This window comes from Megalobrama amblycephala, linkage group LG24 (assembly GCF_018812025.1).
Source record: "Megalobrama amblycephala isolate DHTTF-2021 linkage group LG24, ASM1881202v1, whole genome shotgun sequence".
In the NCBI taxonomy this organism is placed as follows: domain Eukaryota; kingdom Metazoa; phylum Chordata; class Actinopteri; order Cypriniformes; family Xenocyprididae; genus Megalobrama; species Megalobrama amblycephala.
Window position 1 is genome coordinate 29,421,622 of NC_063067.1, and position 26,782 is coordinate 29,448,403.

General features: G+C 37.6%; 1 protein-coding gene across 1 annotated transcript in view; it reads right to left on the minus strand.

Annotated features, from left to right (window-relative positions):
* samd10b (sterile alpha motif domain containing 10b) overlaps positions 1 to 26,782 on the minus strand; it is a 124,632-nt gene that overhangs the window by 54,872 nt on the left and 42,978 nt on the right. Inside the window, exon 2 of the mRNA XM_048178384.1 lies at positions 24,975 to 25,153. Coding sequence (XP_048034341.1) covers positions 24,975 to 25,153 — 179 coding nt within the window. The remainder of the gene's footprint in view (positions 1 to 24,974; positions 25,154 to 26,782) is intronic.

Here is a 26,782-nt window from a genome sequence, read left to right on the forward strand (position 1 = left end):
ATTTGATCATTCTTACAATAACATGGGGAATAGGGTTGAACGGTTGATCCTGATGAATGCATTCAACATCAAAATGTGTGTACTCTGCAAAAAATTATGTTCTTCTTCAGTTTTTTGTTCTTGTTTTCCAGTACAAATATCTAAACATTCTTAAAGGAATAGATCACCCAAAAATGAAAATTCTGTCATCATTTACTCACTCTCAAGTTGTTCCAAACCTGTATGAATTTCTTTGTCCTGCTGAACAAAAAACAAGAAAATCACTTTTGCAGTGTAAAAGTTGAAATGAGATCATTTACTTAATTTACACAGTCAATTACACAGCTATTTTTTCCTTCATTCTAGGTTAAATTGTACTATATGCAGTTTATATAGCGTATCTAATAGTTCTCACAGATTTGTTCCTTTAATGTTTACAAACATAATAACCAAAGTGTACCATATTTATGGAAAGCGCTAAGAAATGAGAATGAGGATGAGTCAGAAAGCAAAGAGGATCTGGTGAGTGCCGCTTCACCATTAATGCCTCCTCCTCCTTCTCCTCTATCCTCCGCTCCCTCTTTCCTAGCCATCCATCACCCTCTATCTCTCCCAGGCCAGCCTCTGGGAATTAAACAGCCACCCTTGAACCCATGAGACCCGATTCTGTCCAGCCTGAAACATATAGTCATTAATAATACACAGGGGATTGAACCTGTGAGGAGAGGGGCGGCCCAAACTGGGCGGCCATTTTGTGAGATGAGTCTGAATACTTCTCGCTGATGCGTGATTAGAAGAATAGACATGTTCTCCTTAGTGGAAGTGTGTATATTACATATGTATATAGCATATACATTCTATTCATCAAAGAATCCTGAAAAATATTAAGCAGCACAAGTGATTTCAACATTGATAATAAAATGTTTCTTGAGCAGGATCATGTGACACTGAAGACTGGAGTACTGCTGCTGAAAATTCAGCTTTGCATTACAGTTATTTTAAATTGTAATAATATTTCACAATATTACTGTACTGTATTTTGATTAAATAAATGCAGTCTCAGTGAGCATAAGAGATTTCTTTTAAAAAAATCTATTATTATGAGTGTATTTAATATCATTGTTGTAAACATTTGGTTTAACACTCAGGGGTCGGCGGTCGTGCCGGCGATACCACCTCGGTTTTTTTCTTACCAGTGCGAAAGAGACTCAAAATTTTGGACATACAAATAAGAGTTATACATTATTAAAAACTGTGGAATTTATTTGTGTACACTCACAGTAAAACCAAAATGTTGTGCTTTTTGCAAAATAAAGAAAACTAACATGATGCTTACGAGCCGCAGTCTCTTTCTCAAATGAAGTCTATTCTGATAGTTGTTAGAAAATGAACTGTAACTTAGTGAATACATATTACACAAACATGAGACATACAGAGGGTACGGAAAGTATTCAGACCCCCTTAAATTTTTCACTCTTTGTTATATTGCAGCCATTTGCTAAAATCATTTAAGTTCATTTTTTTTCCTCATTAATGTACACACAGCACCCCATATTGACAGAAAAACACAGAATTGTTGACTGTTTTGCAGATTTATTAAAAAAGAAAAACTGAAATATCACATGGTCCTAAGTATTCAGACCCTTTGCTCAGTATTTAGTAGAAGCACCCTTTTGATCTAATACAGCCATGAGTCTTTTTGGGAAAGATGCAACAAGTTTTTCACACCTGGATTTGGGGATCCTTTGCCATTCCTCCTTGCAGATCCTCTCCAGTTCTGTCAGGTTGGATGGTAAACGTTGGTGGACAGCCATTTTTAGGTCTCTCCAGAGATGCTCAATTGGGTTTAAGTCAGGGCTCTGGCTGGGCCATTCAAGAACAGTCATGGAGTTGTTGTGAAGCCACTCCTTCGTTATTTTAGCTGTGTGCTTAGGGTCATTGTCTTGTTGGAAGGTAAACCTTCAGCCCAGTCTGAGGTCCTGAGCACTCTGGAGAAGGTTTTCGTCCAGGATATCCCTGTACTTGGCCGCATTCATCTTTCCCTCGATTGCAACCAGTCGTCCTGTCCCTGCAGCTGAAAAACACCCCCACAGCATGATGCTGCCACCACCATGCTTCACTGTTGGGACTGTACTGGACAGGTGATGAGCAGTGCCTGGTTTTCTCCACACATACCGCTTAGAATTAAGGCCAAAAAGTTCTATCTTGGTCTCATCAGACCAGAGAATCTTATTTCTCACATCTTGGATCTCAGGTGTTTCTTAGCAAACTCCATGCGGGCTTTCATGTGTCTTGCACTGAGGAGAGGCTTCCGTCGGGCCACTCTGCCATAAAGCCCCGACTGGTGGAGGGCTGCAGTGATGGTTGACTTTCTACAACTTTCTCCCATCTCCCGACTGCATCTCTGGAGCTCAGCCACAGTGATCTTTGGGTTCTTCTTTACCTCTCTCACCAAGGCTCTTCTCCCCCGATAGCTCAGTTTGGCCGGACGGCCAGCTCTAGGAAGTGTTCTGGTCGTCCCAAACGTCTTCCATTTAAGGATTATGGAGGCCACTGTGCTCTTAGGAACCTTAAGTGCAGCAAACATTTTTTTGTAACCTTGGCCAGATCTGTGCCTTGCCACAATTCTGTCTCTGAGCTCTTCAGGCAGTTCCTTTGACCTCATGATTCTCATTTGCTCTGACATGCACTGTGAGCTGTAAGGTCTTATATAGACAGGTGTGTGGCTTTCCTAATCAAGTCCAATCAGTGAGTCCACAGCTGGACTCAAATGAAGGTGTAGAACCATCTCAAGGATGATCAGAAGAAATGGACAGAACCTAAGTTAAATATATATTAGTGTCACAGCAAAGGGTCTGAATACTTAGGACCATGTGATATTTCAGTTTTTCTTTTTTAATAAATGCAAAAATGTCAACAATTCTGTGTTTTTCTGTCAATATGGGGTGCTGAGTGTACATTAATGAGGAAAAAAAAATAACTTAAATGATTTTAGCAAGTATCTGCAATATAACAAAGAGTGAAAAATTTAAGGGGGTCTGAATACTTTCCGTACCCACTGTCTAAACAAGGCAGTGGGTACGGAAAGTTGCCAGGCGTTGCCTGCCTTGTTTTAAATCATGCAAGTCAAATAGCAAACAAATATATTCTCTGTTTATGTAATCTGTTTGAAAATTTGTCGTTTGTGAGTCAGCTCGTTATCCGATAATGCGGCCACACCCACGGAGAGCGTGTAGCATTCAAATGCAAATTCTGAGGCGATCCATACAAAAAATGCATCAAGCAGGTACCATACAGGTACCAAAATACTATCCCTTAATGCCATACATTATAGTGTATGAACTAATTTTTATGGTCATTTGTTGTCATTTTTTGCAGTTTGACAGGTTTAGAATGATAAAAGGGTGAACTATTTCTTTAAGGTAGATGATTGTATAAAGTTCTACTGTGGGAGTTTATGAAGTGTAGTCTGTACAGCTCTACTGAGTGTATCGAGTTCTGCTGTCATGTTATTTCATGCCTTTTTACTTCATATTTCCTCTAGGGCTCATGTTCTGAACCTCTACTATAAATTCTTAATCATTGTGATTAATATGTATAGATTATTGAAGTAACATCATCCGAGTCTCATTTCAGTTTCCCCTCAAAATGTCTCAGTTGGCCACAGAATTAATTTGTATGTTTCTTCATCCTCTTTCCAACCTCCAAACTCTTTCCTTTTACTTTTTCCAGCTGTCCTCTAAGTCTCCTTCATTCATTCTAAACATCTCTCTCTCTTCTTCCTTTATTGTCCATTTCTTTCTATCTGTCTCTTTCTGTCTCTGTGTCCCTTTATTCTGCCGTTGGCATATGTTCTTCATGTCCTGGCAGTGCATCTAAGATTTCACCCACTGGAGCTGAATCAGGGATTACACTTAAAGGCATTGACGGGTGACGGCTCTTTAATATTCTGCCTGCTCCTTCTGTCTTAGAGATCGTTTTGCTCTTACAACCTCAGATACAATCAGAGATCAAAATGAGTTAGCCGGCTCAGTCTGAGGCACACAGTGAGTCTGTTAGCATGTAAATAGGTGATGTCACACTGACCTTGTTGTGCTGCTTGTTTTTTGACTTAAACATGAGATTCTGCTTGTGTTTCCAAGTAAATCCACTGCTTTCTGTCTAATGTTTTCCTGCCTGTCTCCGGTTCATTTCGGTTTAGTTCAGTTTATTTCAGTTCAGTATAAGTCAATATAGTTAATAAGGATAAGTTTGTATAAGTTCAATTTAGTTCCATTCAGTATAATTTAGTAGTTAAATAAGTTCAGTTCATTTCTGTTCAGGTCAGTTCAGTATAATTTAGCTTAACTGAATTCAGATCAATCAATTTATATTCAGGTCAAAACAGTTCAATAGTTCAGTTTAATTTATTTTATTTCAGTTTAGCTTACTTCAGTTCACTTCATTTCTGCTTAGTTCAGTACATGGCAGATTAAATCATAAGTAATTATAGTTCATTTTAGTTCAGTTCAGTAAAATGTATTTTACTTTAGTTCAATTAATTTCTATTCAGCTGAGTTCAGAATCATTCAGTTCAGTTCATTTTAATCCATTTATTTTCAGGCCAGTTTCAGTAAGGGTTAGTTCACCCAAAAATGAAAATTCTGTTATTTATTACTCACCCTCATGCCGTTCCACACCCGTAAGACCTTCGTTAATCTTCAGAACACAAATTAAGATATTTTAGTTGAAATCCGATGGCTCCGTGAGGCCTCCATAGGGAGCAATGACATTTCCTCTCTCAAGATCCATAAAGGTACTAAAAACATATTTAAATCGGTTCATGTGAGTACAGTGGTTCAATATTAATATTATAAAGCCACGAGAATATTTTTTGAGTGCCAAAAAAAAAAAACCAAAATAACGGCTTATTTAGTGATGGCCTCATGAAGCATCGGAGCATTAATGAATCAGTGTATCGAATCATGAATATCGAATCACATTAGATGTGTCAAACTGCCAACAGCTGAAATCACATGACTTTGGCGCTCTGAACAGCAGCTTCGATACACTGATTCATTTTGTTCCGAAGCTTCCTGAAGCAGTGTTTTGAAATCGGCCATCACTAAATAAGTCGTTATTTTGTTTTTTTTTGGCGCACCAAAAATATTCTCGTGGCTTTATAATATTAATATTGAACCACTGTACTCACATGAACTGATTTAAATATGTTTTTAGTACATTAATGGATCTTGAGAGAGGAAATGTCATTGCTCCCTATGGAGGCCTCACGGAGCCATCGGATTTCAACTAAAATATCTTAATTTGCGTTCCGAAGATTAACGAAGGTCTTACGGGTGTGAAACGGCATGAGGGTGAGTAATAAATTACAGAATTTTCATTTTTGGGTGAACTAACCCTTTAATACCATAATTCAGTTCACTTTATTGTAAATTGTCAACTTCAAATCAATTCATTCCTAATCAGGTCAAGTCAGTTAAGTTCAGTTTAGTTTGTTTGGCTTAATTGAATTCATCAGTTCAATTCAAATCAGTTTATAGTTCAATTTAGCTCAGTTCAGCATAATGTTGTTTACTGAACAATTAGTTGAGTTCATTTCTGTTCATGTCATGTTTGGTATAATTTATTTCAATTCAGTTCATTTCATTTCACTTCAGTTCAATTCTATTCAGTTCAGTACATGTCAGGTCATAAGTAAGTTTAGTTCATTTGAGTTCAGTTCTGTATAATTTATTTTACTGTAGTTCAATATATTTCTATTAAGCTGAGTTAAGAATAATTTAGCTCAGTTCATTTCAATCCATTTCTATTCAAGTCAGTTCAATACAGTTCAGTGGATTTATTTTTAATTAAGTTAAACTTCAAATCAATTTATTTCTAATCAGGTCAAGTCAGTTCAGTTCAATCTGTTTATTTGGCTTGAATTCATCAGTTCAATTCAAATCAGTTCAGTTGAATATTTGATACAGTAGTAGATTTATAGTAACTTTTTTACCAGTGTTACCCTTTTCATTATAATTTAGCTTAATTCAATACAGTTCAATTCATTTTTATTCAGGTCAAGTCAGTTCAATAGTTCAGTATAATTTATTTATTTCAATTCAGTTCAGTTTACTTCAATTCAATTAATTTCTATTCAGTTCAGTACATGTCAGGTCATAAGTATTTTTAGTTCATTTGAGTTCAGGTCAGTATAATTTATTTTACTGAAGTTCAATACATTTCTATTCAGCTATAATTTAGTTCAATCCATTTCTATTCAGGTCAGTTCAATGCAATTTAGTGGATTTTTTTTTTTTGTTTTTTTTTTGTACAATTAAGTTAAACTCACATCAACTCAAATCACTTTATTCCTAATCAGGTCAAACAAGCTAAACTGAACTGAATTCATCAGCTCAGCTCAACTCAAATCAGTTCAGTTGAGTAGTTAATACATCAGTAGATTTACAATAACAAGTAAAGTTAGTTCATTTTAGTTCAGTTCAGTTCAGTTCGGTATCCTTTATTTTACTGTAGTTATTTTTAGTTAGTTTAGTTCTATTCAGCTGAGTTCAGAATAATTTAGTTCAGTTCATTTCAATGCATTTCTATTAATCATTTCTAGCAAATCAAATAATTCCTAATCTGGTCAAGTCAGATCCATTTGTTTGACTGAATTTAATTCATCAGTTCAATTCAAATCAATTCACCCATTGATAGTGAATTTCTCTGTTTTTACCTGCATCTATCATTAGACGTATATTATTAGAATTATTTGATATTCTACAGTTTACATCTAGTTATGGGTTTAGTATATTTGTATCAGAGACTGTATAACCTGTAACCATTTACCGCTATTTGTTTATACAGTCAATAACCTAAAAGTCATAATTTTCCAGACTGAAAATTTATTTATTTTAAATGATTCATTTCAAGTATTTATTGTAAACTATTGTTTTTATGGTTAGAAAAGGTCATTTGCCCCCACATTGTATAAATCTGGAACATGTTATCACATTTAGTGGTATTCTTACCTAATTTCTGATCTTACATCAAGTAAATTAGCACTCTACTTATAATATTTATTTATTTATTTATCCATCCATCCATCCATCCATCCATCCATCCATCCATCCATCCATCCATCCTTTCAATCTGTGTTGCTCTTCTGTTCATTCATCTGTCTGGTTATGTTGTCCTTCAACACAAACATAATCTTTCTTACAAATAGGTACACCTCCACTCCCGCTTGTCTCTCCATCTCTCTTACATCCTCCAATCCCACAATCCTTTGCACCAGGACAGCTTACATGCATAAGAACTCAATGATCCCACTCAGCCTGGTGACAACTGACTGATATGAGACTTCAGATGTGGGTCTGCATTCATTATGAGGTTCCAAACTGTCACCACAACATCTGTTCACATATACAGGGTAGGAAAACCAACCAATTCAGAATTATCTTTCTCATTTTTATTGGAATTCATTCATTCATCCAAGATTAACTGAGAACTGCATGTTGATGTGAAAAAGATTGAGCTATTCAGTCTAATTAAGGCAGGCTGGCCAAGTTTGCTGATTTTGGTAATCTGTGTGCTTTTCGAAATTGTTTTGTGCCACTGATGGGGTCGGTAACCTTCACAGTAATGAGGAAACTAAACAAATCTGGAGGCCAATCTCCTCTGGCTGTCAACCTCAGGTAGCCTCATCACAGCTCTCCTTTAATGGACTAAACTCACTGCATGCTAAACAACATCTGGGTGTGCTCTGTCTGGCATTGTTCCCGTGAAGGAATCAGACAGTTTACTTCTTTTCCTCTTCCCATTAATCCCGTATTTAGTCTGTCTTTCACACTCTCTTATCCTTTTCATCACTAATATTACATGCATATACGACTTGGACACTAACAGAAATTCAACTGTACTTCAAAGTCACACATTCTCACAGTAAAAGCAGTCAGAAGCTATTCAAGTTCAATGAAAGTTGGCAATTTCTGGCAACATGGCCAACAACAACCTACGGAACCTTTAAAGGACACAGTGTAACTTTTGGCCTTCATGCGTTTAAAAAAAAAAAAAAAAACGGCATGATGTGACATGAATGGGCTAATGACGCATGTATGTAATTTCCCATGAAATCCATCTAGAAAGATCTAAGATTGTCGGTGAACACTATCCACCGTGCCATTTGCCGTTGCCGGCTAAAACTCTATAGGTCAAAAAAGAAGCCATATCTAAACACGATCCAGAAGCACAGGCGTTTTCTCTGGGCCAAGGCTCATTTAAAATGGACTGTGGCAAAGTGGAAAACTGTTCTGTGGTCAGACGAATCAAAATTTGAAGTTCTTTTTTGCCATGTCATCCGGACTAAAGAGGACAAGAACAACCCAAGTTGTTATCAGCGCTCATTTCAGAAGCCTGCATCTCTGATGGTATGGGGCTGCATGAGTGCGTGTGGCATGGGCAGCTTACACATCTGGAAAGGCACCATCAATGCTGAAAGGTATATCCAAGTTCTAGAACAACATATGCTCCCATCCAGACGTCATCTCTTTCAGGGAAGACCTTGCATTTTCCAACATGACAATGTCAGACCACATACTGCATCAATTACAACATCATGGCTGCGTAGAAGAAGGATCCGGGTACTGAAATGGCCAGCCTGCAGTCCAGATCTTTCACCTATAGAAAACATTTGGCGCATCATGTAATTTCTGCATGTATGTAATTTCTCATGAAATCCGTCCAGAAAGATCTAAACTATAAATCATTATTATAGGTTTATTAAAGTCTCAAGTCTACTTTATTTATAGAGCCCTTTCCACTACAAAGTAGACCAAAGGACTGTACAGCAACACAACAAACAAAAATAATATAAAAAAAAAAAAAATCAACAAACATTTAAAACAATATACATCATCCAAAAGTCAACAGTTAAAAGCCATAGAAAACAAGTATGTTTTCACGTGAGATTTAAAAACATCAACTGAGGGTGCAGATCTGAGGGTGTTCCACAGTCTTGGGCCGGCAACCGAAAATGCACGATCCCCTTTTGTTTTCAGGCAAGTTTTCGGAACTGAGGGCAGTAAGCAATTAAAGGTGCTCTAAGCGATCCTGGGTGGAGTAACTTCCTGTTGACGTTCGAAGTGTTGTCAAACAAAACAGAGGCTAGCTAGACCCTCCCTCCTTCCCCTCCCCCCTCCGTGCTTCCTGAAACAGTCATGAACGCGCATTTAAAATGGAATTAGCTTGCGTATTGGCTGGAGCATGTTTATTATGTTTCGTCGTCCAGACTGCACCTGTTTGTTTTTGTTGCCATTTTCGGAGCTTGTGGCGACTACAGAGACCGTGTTTTTTTATAGTGTGTTCAGGGGACAGGCAGCTAGCGGAGAGTGAGGAGATGTTTGCTGTATGTGACAAAAAATGTTTTGGCCTAAAAACACGTGACATCGCTTAGAGCACCTTTAAATGATCTTTGAAATCTACCAGAGTTCATATTATTTAGGTCCGTAATATATTCTGGGGCCATCTCATGGACAGCTTTAAAAACGTACAGCAACACCTTGTACTGAATCCGATATTTAACCGGAAGCCAAATGCAGCCAAAACTTGAGTAATATGTTCCCTTTTCTTTGTGTTAGTAAGGAGCCTTGCAGCTGCATTCTGGACCAATTGCAATTTTGAAATAAGAGTTACATTACAATAGTATTTGGTAATAGTATTAAAGTGTATTTGGTAAAGCAAAGCCATGGTTTGTAAGATTTAATATTAATAATATTAATATTAATAAAATTGTCTATTTTATATTTAAAAAAAGGTACATGGCATAGATAAAAATGTTCATCCAGCAGTAGGAACTCCACTAAAATCAAATTAAAAAATCTGAATCATACTAAAATCAGATTTAACTGCCCTCACTAAATGAATCATTTATCTGTATGCATTGTCTGAGTACACTGAAAAACAAACAAACAAACAAACAAAAAAACAGTTGTAGGTGTAGATTTACTTGTGAAGGTTTACTTTGAAATTGTTAGTAAATTTCACAAATAATTACAACGACATGGCAAGCAATACATTAAATTAAACTTGAAATTTTGAAGTAGAAAGGCTGAAATAATATTTTCTACAGTGCCCGAGAGAGTTCAACACACTGCATCTGAAGAAAACACATGCAAACAGAAAAAAACACCAGCAAATTAAGATAACATCTTCATCAGTTTGACAACACATGTGCTGCAAATACTCACAATGCAACCAAATACAGAAATGTGCTGCAAATAGCATTTATTCTGACTTTTAACCATTACTTAAGCATTACAGAATTTATTTTCGTGAACCTTGAACATTATTTTGTTACAGCTGTAAAAGTCAGCGTAATAAATAAATACAAATAAATAAATAAAAGCTTTGTGTCATCCATTGCTGCACACGAATGAGGTAAGCTTTGTGTTTTACATCATCTGCCGCGTGCACATGTATACAAGACAGCAAACTCTGTGAAAAAAGCCAGCAAACTCGGGTTTGATTTGGGTATGCTGCAGCCTATATATATATATATATATATATATATATATATCTCGGTGTAATAACTAAAATAATGTTTATATATCATATTTTCTGGCTGTTTTTTTTTATAATACACCATACTTTAACCCAAACTGAATAATTAAAAACAAGTTTATATGGGTAAGTCTTCTATAATTATTTTTGGTTCTTAATTTTCTTTTCTGTCATACTCAAATTCTTGTTAAAACACATTAGACATGCGTATTCTGTGCATTTTGAACACTTTGTGTGTGAAATTATATTTATTTTGTCCATCAAAAGTGTGCTTTCACTTTAATTGAGCGTCAGCAGCGCAGCTCCTGCTTTACACTTACACGCTGCTCCTGCTGCCTGTGTGAATGCATCCGTTGGTTAACATGGGCGCCGAAAAAAATATGTGCTGCTTACGCTTGCAGTGTGAAACAGGCCTTAGGCTAATAATATCCAAAAGGCTAAGGAATCATATGATCAGGATGTTAACATAAATGAAAAACTCACCTTTCAGGTCATCGACAATACCACTGACAAGTAGACTTTGAACAATAAGCATGTCCCAGCCAGGTTCATCACTTGTTGGGGTCCCCTTGAAACATTTCAATTGTGGTCTGTGCTATTTGCAGTGCATTTGGTTGCATTGTGAGTATTTGCAGCATATTTCTGTGTTTGGTTGCGTTGTGAGTATTTGCAGTGCGTTTCTGTATTTGGTTGCATTGTGAGTATTTGCAGTGCATTTCTGTATTTGGTTGAGTTGTGAGTATTTGCAGTGCGTTTCTGTATTTAGTTGCACTGTGAGTATTTGCAGTGCGTTTCTGTATTTGGTTGAGTTGTGAGTTTTGCAGCACGTTTCTGTATTTGGTTGTGTTGTATTTGCAGTGCATTTCTGTGTTTGGTTGCAATGTATTTGCAGTGCATTTCTGTGTTTGGTTGCAATGTATTTGCAGTGCATTTCTGTGTTTGGTTGCAATGTATTTGCAGTGCATTTCTGTGTTTGGTTGCACTGTGAGTATTTGCAGTGCGTTTCTGTATTTAGTTACATTGTAAGTATTTGCAGCGCGCCTCTGTATTTGGTTGAGTTGTGAGTATTTGCAGTGCGTTTCTGTATTTGGTTGCACTGTGAGTATTTGCAGTGCGTTTCTGTATTTGGTTGAGTTGTGAGTTTTGCAGCGCGTTTCTGTATTTGGTTGTGTTGTATTTGCAGCTCATTTCTGTATTTGGTTGCATTGTATTTGCAGTGCATTTCTGTGTTTGGTTGCAATGTATTTGCAGTGCATTTCTGTGTTTGGTTGCATTGTGAGTATTTGCAGTGCGTTTCTGTATTTGGTTGAGTTGTGAGTATTTGCAGTGCGTTTCTGTATTTGGTTGTACTGTGAGTATTTGCAGCTCATTTCTGTATTTGGTTGCATTGTAAGTATTTGCAGCGCGCCTCTGTGTTTGGTTGCAATGTATTTGCAGTGCATTTCTGTGTTTGGTTGCATTGTGAGTATTTGCAGTGCGTTTCTGTATTTGGTTGAGTTGTGAGTATTTGCAGTGCATTTCTGTGTTTGGTTGCACTGTGAGTATTTGCAGTGCGTTTCTGTATTTGGTTGCATTGTAAGTATTTGCAGCGCGCCTCTGTATTTGGTTGAGTTGTGAGTATTTGCAGTGCGTTTCTGTATTTGGTTGCACTGTGAGTATTTGCAGTGCGTTTCTGTATTTGGTTGAGTTGTGAGTTTTGCAGCGCGTTTCTGTATTTGGTTGTGTTGTATTTGCAGCTCATTTCTGTATTTGGTTACACTGTGTTTGCAGCGCATTTCTGTATTTGGTTGCGTTGTATTTGCAGTGCATTTCTGTATTTGGTTACACTGTGTTTGCAGCGCATTTCTGTATTTGGTTGTGTTGTATTTGCAGCTCATTTCTGTATTTGGTTACACTGTGTTTGCAGTGCATTTCTGTATTTGGTTGCGTTGTATTTGCAGTGCATTTCTGTGTTTGGTTGCACTGTAAGTATTTGCAGTGCATTTCTGTATTCGGTTAACTGATTATCAAACAAATGACTCTTATGAGCTGGTTCCTTTCAGGGAATTAAACACATACACTGAAAAATAAATGGTGCAAACAGCAAGTAAGACGTCAAATTAAACCTGATATTTTGAAATAAAAGACTGAAGTAATATTGTCTTATAAAACTTGCTCCATTAAACTTGTTTTATTTATTAATTTATTTACAACATCAAAAAAATAATAATTTTTTACAGTGTACTGCACAGCTCAAAACTTTGGTAGGCTTGCGGGACTGGTTATTCATATCACAATGAGTAGTTAAAAATTTATATAAAAACAAATGAAATGTTACAACATTTGTTTTAGGCTGTCATATAAAGTTAAGGACAATTATTTTGGCCTTTGCAAATATTAAATTAAATTAATTTATTGTGTAGAATTTTCATCATTTGAGCAATGAAGTTGCATTTCTTTTGTCAATGGAATTTCTTTTTTCTTTTTTCAATTTTTTCCTTAATGTGAAAACGTATGGCGCAGTGTAACTTATGAACAAGTTGGACTCTAGGTACTATGTGAACAAGAGGCAAGATTTTGCGCTAAAATACATTTTTACTTTTTTACCAAATCCTCACTCTTCTTCAGACAAGATCATTTTAACCAGCTTTGTTGAAAAAAAAACAAAAAAACAAAGTCATTCCCCAAATTTTGGAATATCTTCTGAAGAATGTGCTTCTTAATGAGATGCAAAATGATAAAACAAGAAAATCTTGTAGGTAATTAAATAAACTGCTTGTGAAACAATTCTCATACATAGTTCATTAGTCATGGTCATGGTCGTACTAATTATTTCTATCCTTGACAATCTTGCCAACAGCAAACTGACACTTTTGCTCACCTTGAAATAACTAAAGTTTATTTCTAATCACTCCCTCACCAGTCTTCAGCCAAATACAGTAAATTAATGTTATCTTTAACACAAATCCCATCAGCAGAACTCATTTTCATGCCAGGACTGGCCCCATGAGATAAGCCTTGTCAGAATAAACCACAACATAACATCTTCCAAAAGACATCATTTTGTCGCTCTAACTGGACTCTACCCACAACCACTGCCAAGAGCAATCATGTGTAATGGAAATTTAATCTAAGAATATGATCTGGTAATGATGGATTCATGAACACCAAGTATTTTCTATCATGGTGTCATAATGTCATTGGAGACTGGGCTTGTGGGACAGCCAATTAGACAGCAGACCTGCTGCTGCGAGGCTCGCATGACTTCTGCTATACGATTACACAACTTTCTTCATAAAACCAGGTTGTGTCTCACATGGCTGTAGGTGATATGATATAATAAGCACATATGAATTGTTAGCACCCAGGATGTTAAAAGAATACTTTTTTTTTTGTTTGTTTTTAAATTTAGAACATCATGGAGGAAATATTTAGACAAAGAGCTCAAACTGAATACAAACTTTCAATACCACAATGGTGTTACAACAGGGATGGGCATTGTTAGTCCTGGAGGGCCACTGTCCCACAGAGTTTACCTCCAACCCTGATAAAACTCGCCTGTTTGTAGCCTTTTAGTAATCCTGAAGACATTAAGTAGCTTGTTCAGGTATGTTTGACGTGGATCAGGTGAGTTTTAGAGAGCAGTCTACACAATAATCAATTCCCTTACGTGGCCAACAAAATTACTATTGTTTATACTCGTTTTTTGTCTTTCTGGCTTCAGATTTTCTGATTCTTCGATTGTACATGTGATTTTTCTGTTGTCTCTGCTGGTAAATAATGATAATAAGTGTGTCCGTTGTTTAATTTTCGCTCTTGGCATCACCAAACAGCATTATGCTACATTCAGACGTAACTGCTGATATCTTGTACCAACTGGATGCACATTATCCCATACTAATCATATGTTTTCCCACTTGTACATAAAATATTTATTTGAGCTGCTACAACTGACAACGAAGACTCAAGATGGATTTCAGTCAGGACCACTCAAAGGGTTAGTTCACCCAAAAATGAAAAATGAGGGTATGTCATTTATTACTCACCCTCATGCTGTTCCACACCCATAAGACCTTCGTTAATCTTCGGAACACAAATTAAGATATTTTAATTGAAATCCGATGGCACCATGAGGCCTGCATAGGGAGCAATGACATTTCCTCTCTCAAGATCCATTAATGTACTAAAAACATATTTAAATCAGTTCATGTGAGTACAGTGGTTCAATATTAATATTATAAAGCGACGAGAATATTTTTGGTGCACAAAAAAAAAACTAAATAACGACTTATATAGTGATGGCCGATTTCAAATCACTGCTTCATGAAGCATCGGAGTGTTATAAATCAGCGTGTCGAATCAGCTGTTCGGAGCGCCAAAGTCACGTGATTTCAGCTGTTTCACACGTGATCCGAATCATGATTCAATATGCTGATTCATTATGTTACGATGCTTCCTGATGCTTCCTGAAGCATTTTGAAATTGGCGCACCAAAAAAATTCTCGTCACTTTATAATATTAATATTGAACCACTGTACTCACATGAACTGATTTAAATGTGTTTTAGTAGCTTTATGGATCTTGAGAGAGGAAATGGGTGAATTAACCCTTTAAGTCAGTTTTTTATTGGCATATTTTGCTGAAGTTTGGCGGTATGGCTCTGTTCTAAATTCCCCGTCCTTTTCATGAGCTCCATGAAAGCTAAGACCAGGAACAGCAGCAGCTTCTGGGGACAACTTTTTTGTTTTTAACTGGGAGAGCAGCACAAAATCCCCCTATTGAGAACAGAGCATGCATCAATGACAACAGAATGACACTGATTAAGTTAAACAGGAGGAGCTGGGGGAGGAGGTGGGTTGCAAGCAGCGTGCAGTGAAAGCAGCCAAGCAAGCAGACAGACAGAAGCTGCGTTTAAGTGATCCGCCTTATTTGAGAGTCGCCAGTTGAGTCCATAGAAATCGGATCAGCTGATATGGATGGGGTTGGAATTTGCAAATCAGCTGATAGCAGAGCTTGAATACGAGGCCTGCCTGAACTAACGCAGAATGCTGGATTTCAGTCAGGACCACTTAAGTCAAAAAATTACCATAGACAAACTTTTTAGTAAATTTTTTATTGTCATATTTTGCTAAAGTTACATTTGGCGGTATGGCTCTGTTCTAAATTCCCCGTCCTTTTCATGAGCTCCATGAAAGCTAAGACCAGGAACAGCAGCAGCTTCTGGGGACAACCTCCCATTTTTTAACTGGGAGAGCAGCACAAAATCCCCCCAAACAGACCATACCAGGCAATCCTCCCTGGCTCGTCCTGCTAAATTGAAGAGCCAGTGAGGATTTCAGGAAGCCAATGCAACAATTTAATTGTAAAAGAACAAATCAAACTACGTGAAGCTAGTATGAGAAATGTAGCTAGAGCTAACGATATAAATAAATATTATATAGGCGGTATGGCTCTGTTCTAAATTCCCTGTCCTTTATGATAAGTTAAGACAGGGAACAGCAGCAGCTTCCAGGGACTACCTCCCATTTTTTTTTAACTGGGAGAGCAGCACAAAGTCCCCCAAAGAGACCATACAAGGCTATCCTCCCTGGCTCTTCCTGCTAAAAAAGAGGAACCAAATGAGCGTTTCAGAAAGCTAATCTAACTGAATTTAAGAGCCAACCGATCTATGTGAAGCTAGCATGAGGAATGTAGCTAGAGCTAATGATCGAAATACAGTATTTTTTTATTTATTTTGAGAAGCAAGTACATTTAAGCACTAGTCGCATGCGTGAGCGCTCTTCACAAAGCGCACGTGAGAATTTGAAATCGAAAGCAGCCTTCACCTTCAGTGAATTTCATATTTTTAATATATAAGCCAAGTCCAAACAACATAAATGATGCCTTCATAGAGCATTTGAACGGAAAATAGGCCTACTGGCGGGCGAGTCCGCAACTGCAAGCGTAACATCAAGCAAAGTACGCATTTCTCACAGCTCTCTAATACCCTGTGCAATGAATCCTGTGAATGTAATTTGCTTCAGCTTTTCCGAACTTCACGCTCAATTTTAAAGAAATTAATTGAAAACGCTCGCTCTGCTCTGTGCCAGTGGACACGCACATGCAGCGCCATCACGCACCTGCGGTCACATTACTGTATTTAAATGTATACAGGCCCAACAGCTATTGAAGCCGTAATATTTATTTTCAAGCTATCAGGGAGAAGCACTCATTGCTTTTCACAAAGATGGCTCGAGCATCGGGCCAGAGGTAATGTGCATAAGCAGCTGAAGACCATCGCCCCATGGCCTTCAATGTAGGGACAGGAGTGGAGGAAGCTGCAGTTGTAGCAACACTTAGCACAGTGAATGGAAGGAAGCTCTGGGGAAGCTCGTAGCATTGGCATAGCAGGCGTCGATGGGAGGCAAACCAGGCCCTGGACATGGGCTTTCCCTCCTCCATGGCAAATAATGTGTCTGCCAAAATGACATGATTTCAGAATCAACTGTGTGTTATTGCTTCATTGAGAATAGCCAAAGTCCCTTTAAGACAAGTAATTTCACTCGGCGGCCATCTTTGAAATGCCTCTCGAGCATCCTGGGCATCATGCAATCTCTTTGAATGGGGAAACATCAAATTCTCTAAAGCTGTTTGCCAAGCTTTCGATTAAATTTCATATTTGAAATCACCAATGAAATCTGACAACAACTGTCTCATAATTTTTTTTTCCAAACACTCGAATCATGACAAAAAAACTGTATTTTTTAGGCTGGATCAAGCTAATGCGCATGCGCAGACCTAAATGCGCGTCTCTTGTGCCTCATTTCGGAGACGCGCGTCTGACTGTTTCTATAGAAACCAGTGCTTCTAACGGCCGCTGCAGTGACGCGATGACTTTACCAGTCGGCGATTGGCTCTTATTTTGAATGCGGGACTTATTCCGCCGTATTGTGCGTTACACTTTCTCCCATTCACAACAATACGAGTGACATGTCTTGTGTTATTCTATAGTCTTTGGAATAGCCTACCTGGAACTGCCTCGGCACACTCGGTAAGTTAAAATAATTATCAATTTTACGTGACAGCAGTGAAGTCTACCAATACGCTGACGAATCCGACATATTATCGTAAATCGCTGTGCGTCCCATAGTTATGAAATAGTATATGCCCAGATATAATCACTGAAATGCATCTGCTTGCATACTTCATATGTAAATAGATGAATACATTGTTTGCATTTAATCATAAGGTGCAAATAGTAAGGAAACACAGTGCCTACTTAAAGGTGCTAAAGAGGATCTTTTCGTCGACTGAGAAACCAAAGACTGTTACTGAGTTTTTTAAATGAGCGCATGCGTAAGAACAACCCCTCTCCTTCACAGCTCGAGGGAACGCCTCCAAAAACTCGTGTATATTGGAATATACTCGAGTATTGGAACACGAGTGTTTACCACCGGCATTCGCTGTATTGTGTTAGTGGATTCATTATGTCGGACTCACCGCAAGGTAACTCATAATCTGCAGTTGTTACTCCTGTCTCCGGACAAAAGCATTGCATGCGGCGCCTGTGGAGTGTGGAAAGTTACTGGAGCGCGCAGCAGCACTCGTCTCTCACAAGGAACGTCATGGCAGTGATTGACAAGCCAGAGGGCCAATCAGGAGTCTCTCACAAGGAACATCACGCAGTGATTGCAGCAGAGGGCCAATCAGCGCACGTCTCTCACAAGGAACGTCACGGCAGTGATTGACAAGCCAGAGGGCCAATCGTTTACGCGATGATCGCGTAAACGATTGGCTGATGTTTTTAAGGCCCTGCCTCGTGCACAGATGATGTATATTAATATTATTCCTTTCAGTGCACCTAATAAATAGTCTTTTATCAGTTAGTAAAGACAGTTTCAAGTAATATTGCAAAAATGTATAAAACAAAACATCCTCTTTAGCACCTTTAACCGCAAAATCTTCTAGCGAACTATTGCTGGTGATATTCGCTAATATGCAGTCTGAATTTGTTATACATTCTGCTGTACAAAATCTATGATTGCTGTAGCTTCGTTTGATATGCGAATACAAAGCGAAAAGCCTCTTTCCTTTTATAGAATTCAGCAAGCTCATCTCTGAACAAATGCAAATCTTGTCTCTGAATAAAAGCAAATCTCATATTGGCTAGCTTCTTATATGCTTAGTAAATCACTCCTGAGTATTAAAACAGACTGTTTACTGACACGTGAATTAAACCTTGTGTATTCACACTTCATAAATGGACTGATAAAGCAGATGACACAAAAACGATAGTGACATAACATAAAAAGACTATTTCACTTATCTTGATTGCAAGCAGTGTGCAGTGGAAGCAGCCAAGCAAGCAGACAGATGGAAGCTGTGTTTAAGTAATGCGCCTTATTTGAGAGTAGTCAATGGAGTCCACAGAAATCGGATCAGCTGATATGGGTGGGGTTGGAATTTGCGAATCAGCTGATAGCGGAGCTTGACTATGAGGCCTGCCTGAACTAACGCAGAATGCTTGATTTCATATAAACCAAGGATCTGTGGTGTGCTACGAGATACTATTAAAATAGTACAGGTTTTTGGTACCTGGATGGTCTGATATGCAGCATTGCCATGAATGACCATGAATATTAGAAAATATCACATTGTTGAATGCTGGGATTGGCCAATCAGGGTCAGGCAGAGAGCTCTGAAATAACAAATGTAAAATATTTTTTCTAATTTTCACTTAAAATGCAAAGAAATCAATAAGGAAACCATTTATAAGGTGATTTCCCTGAAAAGTGAAAACTGCCTTCTGTGGTGCAACCAAAACTTTAGCTCTATACGGACGGGACTAGTATTCTTGAACATTAGAAGTAATTTGTGTTTCACAAGCATACTTTGTGATTTTAATCCCATTTAGGTCTGCCATGTCTGTGTTTTTCTCACACAATATCATGACATTTCCAGGACAAATTACCTACTGTTTTTCAGCAAACTCAACAGTTCTCTGAGAAATCTAATACTGTCTGAATGTCTGTGATTGCTGATGTTGTATTATCGTAATGCTTCTCCTCATATGTTTTTTTGACCAACCTGAGCTGCCGTCTGCACACCAATCTTCTGCATGCTTTCATTTCATTTCAATATGAATGGTATCCGACGAAAGAATAAAATTATAACAGTATTAAATAGAGCCAAGTCATGGAAACTGGAAAGACTGCGCATTTTAATCAGTTTTAGGTAAGATACTTGTCTAGATTTTTCTGCTTATGTGGGTTTATTATAAACAGCCACTTCTATAAACTCATGTGAAGTTGATTTAAATAGGGTTTTTATAATAAATTACAATTATATCAATAAGTAATTCATTAAAAGACATATACATCATATGTGATGTACTCAAGCGCAGCAAATGACCTTCTGTAACACCCGTGTCTAGAAAACACACACTCCCACCTCTATAATAAACATGGAGATGTTAGTCAATCCGAGACTGCGCTTCTCGACAGCATCGTGAGCTAAATTGATTGTAGAGACCATTGGTGCCAATGGTTCTACGATGTACTTAAAGGATTAGTTCACTTCATAATTAAAATTTCCTGATAATTTACTCACACCCATGTCATCCAAGATGTTTGTGTCTTTCTTTCTTCAGTCGAAAAGAAATTAATTCAGTGATTACCCTGGTGAAGTTCACTATATGGAGAAAAATCCTGGAATGTTTTCCTCAAAAATGTTAATTTCTTTTCGACTGGAGAAGGAAAGACATGAATATCTTGAATGACATGGGGATGAGTAAATTGTCAGGAAAATGTAATTCTGGAGTGAACTAATACTTTAAAGGTGCCCTAGAATCAAAAATTGAATTTACCTCGGCATAGTTGAATAACAAGAGTTCAGTACATGGAAAAGACATACAGTGAGTCTCAAACACCATTGTTTCCTCCTTCTTGTGTAAATCTCATTTGTTTAAAAGACCTCCGAAGAACAGGGAGCGAGAGATTTAAAGGGGCCGCAGCCTGAATCGGTGCATAGTTAATGATGCCCCAAAATAGGCAGTTAAAAAAAATGAACTAAAAAAAATCTATAGGGTATTTTGAGCTGAAACTTCACAGACACATTCAGGGGACACCTTAGACTTGTATTACATCCTGTAAAAACTGGTTCTAGGGCACCCTTAAGGAGCGGCTCCTTTAAGTTTTGTCAGTAAATGCCCACTTATGATTGGCTAACATCATTGCATAGGAAACATTATCAACACCCACTCAATAATGCATGTGAGTAAGTGTTTTGAAAGCATTATATATATAACCGTAATTTACAGAAAAGCATTATGAAATCATTGACATAAGGTTTGTGATACAGCTGTCAGATCCAATACAGTTGACTGCTTTATGCTTTAACTCTTCTTTACAAAACAAATGCTCCGAACAAACATAAAATGCTCTGACGTGATCTATAACGCCATTAAAAATAAACCATCCACTTGTTTCTGACACTGGGATCCTTCTGAAGTCTGTAAAGAGGTGCAAATGAGCTGTTTAAACTGGACATGTCAAAAACGAATGAAACTCTTCCATTTGTCCTGATGTTGACAGACTCAAGCACGTGGAGTGTGTCAGAAACTGAGTGTGCATCTGTATACTGTGTATACATCCAATGTGGGCAAATGCCACCCGTCAAGTGACTGAACTGGCCTATGGTGCGATGATGTACAACTATTCATCAAAGGCTTGCTCTGGAGGCTGGCATATGCCAATGTATTTGCCTGTGTGGCATCACAGATCCTGCAATATCAAAAAGAGCTGCAGAAACATGCAGTCAGATTGGTATGAACAGACCTTGACTTTCAAAGGCACATGAGTGTTTAATATTATCCAGGATTTCTTTTGCACCCATTATAAAATATTGATGTCCTTCATTTCCAGCTCTGAAGGTCATGTAGAGGTTTACTTGTTTACAGCATTAGCTCCATGATATTTTATGTTTTCAGCTGAGGTTTGTAAACTTCTCCTCCGAACTATTCATCAGATTACCTTCTTTCTCACTGCACACCCAAACCGTCATAAAACCTGTCGTGATGAGGAAATAGCACCTCTGATGTCTGGATATTATAGCGTCTCATTATGAGAATCATTAGCTAAGAATCAGGCTGAAGTGTCTCGTAATACGCATGGTTTTTCTATCAGCAGACACAAATGAGAGGCGTACTTGAAATTAATTAGTCCTCTTTGTATGCATCAACCTTGAGGGCCATAATTATTTTTTAATAAAATATTTTCACCCTGATTTTAACTATCAGATGTGATTAGCGTGTCCTTTATGCTCTGTCTGTTATGTTGCGAATAATTGATTTGAATGGAGTAAATTGAAAAAATATCCTTTTGTAATGTCACCTTAAAACAAAGGCTTAGTGGAGTGGCTGACAGTAGAGAGTGATTTATGATTTTTTTTTAATATGTTAAACATCTTTTTTTCTGGTTGACAGTGAACTGTGAGGAGATGTGTGTGTAAATGGAGCTGCGCTGCTGTTCTGAGAATCACTTTAAATAGAACAGATTTTATGCCTCTGTCCTGGTCTCAGGATTGGCTCAGATGAGCTCAGTATTGCATGAGCGCTGCTGGATGTGTGTGTGTGTGTGTGTGTGTGTGTGTGTGTCTGTGTCTGTGTGTGTGAATAGGAGAAGGTCACTGGCATGTATTCAAACACACACGCTCACAGTTAACTGTTGAAATTCAAGGTTATGGCAACTAGAATAAAGAGCAAACTTTAAACCAGGTTCCTAACACTTGAATTACAAAATTGTGGGAGTCTTTCAGAGTCTGTTTCTGCAGAATAGTTATCAAATGCTAACTAAGTTTCATTGCACCCTCATTTCGCTTAAAAAGGACCTATTATGCTTTTTTTTTTTTTACATTTTCAACTCTCTTTGGTGTGTAATGTTGCTGTTTGAGCCTGAAAAAGTCACTCCAAAAGGGGTTATTCTCTAAATCAGTTAGCACTGTTTTTGAACGCCCATTTCTAAAAGACGCTCAACACAGTTGACCAATCACAACACACTGATCTAGCCGACCAATCAGAGCACATTGCACTTTTCAGAAGGAGGGGCTACATACAGGTAGATACCTGGGGCACGTTCCAGCTCAAACCGGTGTGCAACGTTTTGCTACGGTTTCCGGGTTGAACGCAGACCCGGCGCCACGAGGCATTGCCCCCTCAGATCTGATTTGTGCCCCCTCAGTTTCAATTTGTCCCCATTCACCCGATCGATTTTAACTTTTTAACGTGTACGATAACACGGTGTGATGAGAACGTTCAATGGGCTAAATTCAAACCTGCTTTCCCGCTGCTGGCGCTGAGCCAGAGATTGACGCGCTCTGTGCTTTTCATATTTCACAACTATTCAGTTTTCAACCACATTTATTTGAGGTTTCAGACGTTTGAATGAGGTCTAGGCTATATATAAAAAAGACATTTATAGTTTGTTAAATGCAGATTCCATACAGTCATATGGAAGCTGCGATAATCCTTTAAATTATAATTTGACGAAGTTGTTCATATCAGAAACAATTCGTATGAAACAAAGTTTACTCTCTCATCCCAGTTCACCAGCCACTTACGTTTATTTCGGGAAAAATAGATGAATTTATGTAATGTAAATCCGACAGATCCCCTGTTTTATCAATTAACATGATCAGTAAAGGTGTTTTAACAAAACCCATTCACTTCCACATATTTGACAATCGGAAAATATCATATAATTCATGATATAGCCTAGTTAACAAGTTTTGGAATATTTTAAAGAAAAAAGAAAAAACTAAATAAACGCGATACCTGTAGCTTGGCTGCATGACGCGTCGCCAAGGAATGAATTTAAAATAATGTTGTAAAAAAACAGGGTTTCCCAAACGGGGGTTCGCGAGGGAATTGCAAGTTGATGGCAAGCAATTAATTAAATTATAATGAAATCATTAAAAATCAAACAAAAAAAATCTATTCTGCATGTGACCATTCAGTTACAGAACTGAACGCGTCTGCTCAGTTCAAAGTGGGCTGAACGAGAGTCGCACCAAACTTGCCCATTTCGCCTCACCTTTGACTGACAAGATGATGGAGGAACATTTGGTTTCAAAGATAAATGTAAAAGCACCTATTTAAGCGAGTTTGTCATTGATTGTACTGTTTTATTGTTGTGTTTTTTATTAAGAATAATAATAAACTCATCATTAATGAACCCATCATTAAAATGCATTCACGGGCGTTCATAACCGTGTGTGTCCACTGGCGCGGTGCCCCCTCCAGAATTATGAGTGCCCCCCCAGTATGTGTGTCCTGGCGCCGGCCCTGGTTGAACGACATGTTTCCTCGAAATGAAGTGTGCAACGGGTTTGAGATACATTTTCTCTGTGGGTGTATCAAAAATGTCAGCCCAATCAGCAACAACGTGTATATAAACCATGCAGTATTAAAGAGACATCCTGCACAATGGGTATGAATGTAACATAAAAGTACTATACATATTTATATATTTTGCTATTCTATTTTGGAGTGACACTTTCATAAACTTCTATTTCTATTCTCCTCTAATTATATAATGGTAAATATTACAATAGCACACAACAATGCTAATCAATAATGATAAGCCTAATACTCACAATACAAATAATAAGGTCATAGATCATAACACAGTCTCAGAGGCATGAAGTGGATTATCCTTCATCTGAAATGTTTGTCTTTTCATCCTGAAATGCAAGGCAAATGTTGGATCACAATAATTAGGAACCACCGTTTCCAAAAAATCCCTTCACTCGATTGGGATGTTCTCTTTTATTCTGGACGGCAAGGGCAGTCACTGTAACATTGAGCATATTTTGCAGTATTAAACATTTATTTATATCGATTTCATCAGTCTCTGAAAATTCTTCAAAAAGAACACAAAGAATGGCCTTCTCAGCTGCCATTGAGAGTTGCAACCCTTGTGTCATCAGATCAGGGTGTTCAACACACCACCGTTTCCATTTAAAAACGTTTTGCAATGTTTTGTCGGGGCTGAACGCAGCCCTGAACTAAACAGAGTGTTATTGACAGACTGGGCTTGGTGTCTCAAAAGCATCGTAAGCCTAAAGACTCGAAAATGTGAAAAGACTGTTATTATGTTTTCACATCCTCCGACTGGATGGAATCATAGTCTGGATATAATCAAGATATTTGGAAGAATGTGTGTAACCAAACAGATCTCACCCTCCATTGACTACCATAGTATTTATTTTTCCTACAATAGTAGTAAATGGGGGACGAGATCTGTTTGGTTACAAACATTCTTCCGAATATCTAACTTTGTGTTCAGCAGAACAAAGAAATTCATACAGGTTTGGAACAAATTGAGGGTGAGTAAACGATGACAGAATTTTCATTTTTGGGTGAACTATCCCTTTAAGATGGTAGTGAGTTCTCATTAGTGACTTTCTCTCCTATGGGGAGTGTGACTGTGGTTGTGTACCTGTATTCCTTCTGTGCCGGGCTGCTGTAGCAGTTTGACAGTCCTCCTCGTCACCCTCTGCCCGCGTCCTTCATGCCAGGTGAGGTTGCCCCCGGCCTTGCGTGGCAGCTGATAGTTCAGCTGCTCTGCTGAGACTGTGTGCTCCAGCGCAGCCCGGCAGAAGCTGAAGCTGGACGCAGCTGTGGAGGACAGATGAAGAGAGATGTTGAACATACCACACCATTTTACACAGGATCATTGTCATTGTTACAGCAAGCTCCATGAATTCATTATAATGTCAATCAAAGATATACATACAAATTTAATAACAGAGAAAAAATATATAAGATGATAACTTTTCCTGAGATTTGGAATAAGGGTCATATTAAAATATTTTCAGCTTCACAAACAAACTCAAACTCCTTTATGTGAAATAAAAAATTGAGGGTTTAACCACCTTTAAATGTAGTGTTAAACCAGAAGCAAGTAGGGGGAACATATATTGCTATTGCATTATAATAATAATAATTTTATTTTTAATATATTACTATATATATATATATATAATACTACTATAATATAACTAATGCTATACTACTACACTACTATACTGTACACTACTGTTCAAAGGTTGGGGTCAGTAAGATTTTTTAATACTTTTATTCAGCAAGGACATGTTAATTTGATCAAAAGTGATATACAAAAAAATCTATTTCAAATAAATGTTCTTTTGAACTTTCTATTCATCAAAGAAAAAAATGATAATAAATGTTTCTTGAGCAGCAAATCATCATATTAGAATGATTTCTGAAGGATCATGTGACACTGAAGACTGGAGTAATGATGCTGAAAATTCAGCTTTGATAACAGGAATAAATTACATTTTAACAGTTATCTTAAATTGTAATAAACAGTTACTTTAAATTGTAATAATATTTAAAAGAGACATGAATAAAGCAGACAAATCATTATATATGACAATTAATTGCCAGTGAAACATTCTTACAGGGTTAGTTCACCCAAAAATGCGCATCAAAAAAAAAAATTAACAACTTTATTTAACATGATCTAGTGATGGGTGATTTCAAAACACTGGTTCATGAAGATTCAAAGCTTTGAAATTGCCCATCACTAGATTTTGTTAAATAAAGTCGTTATTTTGTTATTTTTGGCGCACAAATAGAATTCTCGTCGCTTCATAACATTAAAGGTGCCCTCGAATGAAAAATTGAATTTATCTTGGCATAGTTAAATAACAAGAGTTCAGTACATGGAAATGACATACAATGAGTCTCAAACTCCATTGTTTCCTCCTTCTTATATAAATCTCATTTGTTTAAAAGACCTCCGAAGAACAGGCGAATCTCAACATAACACCGACTGTTAAGTAACAGTCGGGGTGTACGCCCCCAATATTTGCATATGCCAGCCCATGTTCCCAACATTATGAAAGGCATTAGACAAGGGCAGAACGTCTGGATGTGCAGACTAGAGCTGTATCAACAGACTAGGTAAGCAAGCAAGAACAACAGCGAAAAATGGCAGATGGAGCAATAATAACTGACATGATCCATGATAACATGATACTTTTAGTGATATTTGTAAATTGTCTTTCTAAAAGTTTCGTTAGCATGTTGCTAATGTACTGTTAAATGTGGTTAAAGTTACCATCGTTTTTTACTGTATTCACGGAGACAAGAGCCGTCGCTATTTTCATTTTTAAACACTTGCGGTCTGTATAATGCATAAACACAACTTCATCCTTTATAAATCTCTCCAACAGTGTGTAATGTTAGCTTTAGCCACGGAGCATAGCCTCAAACTCATTA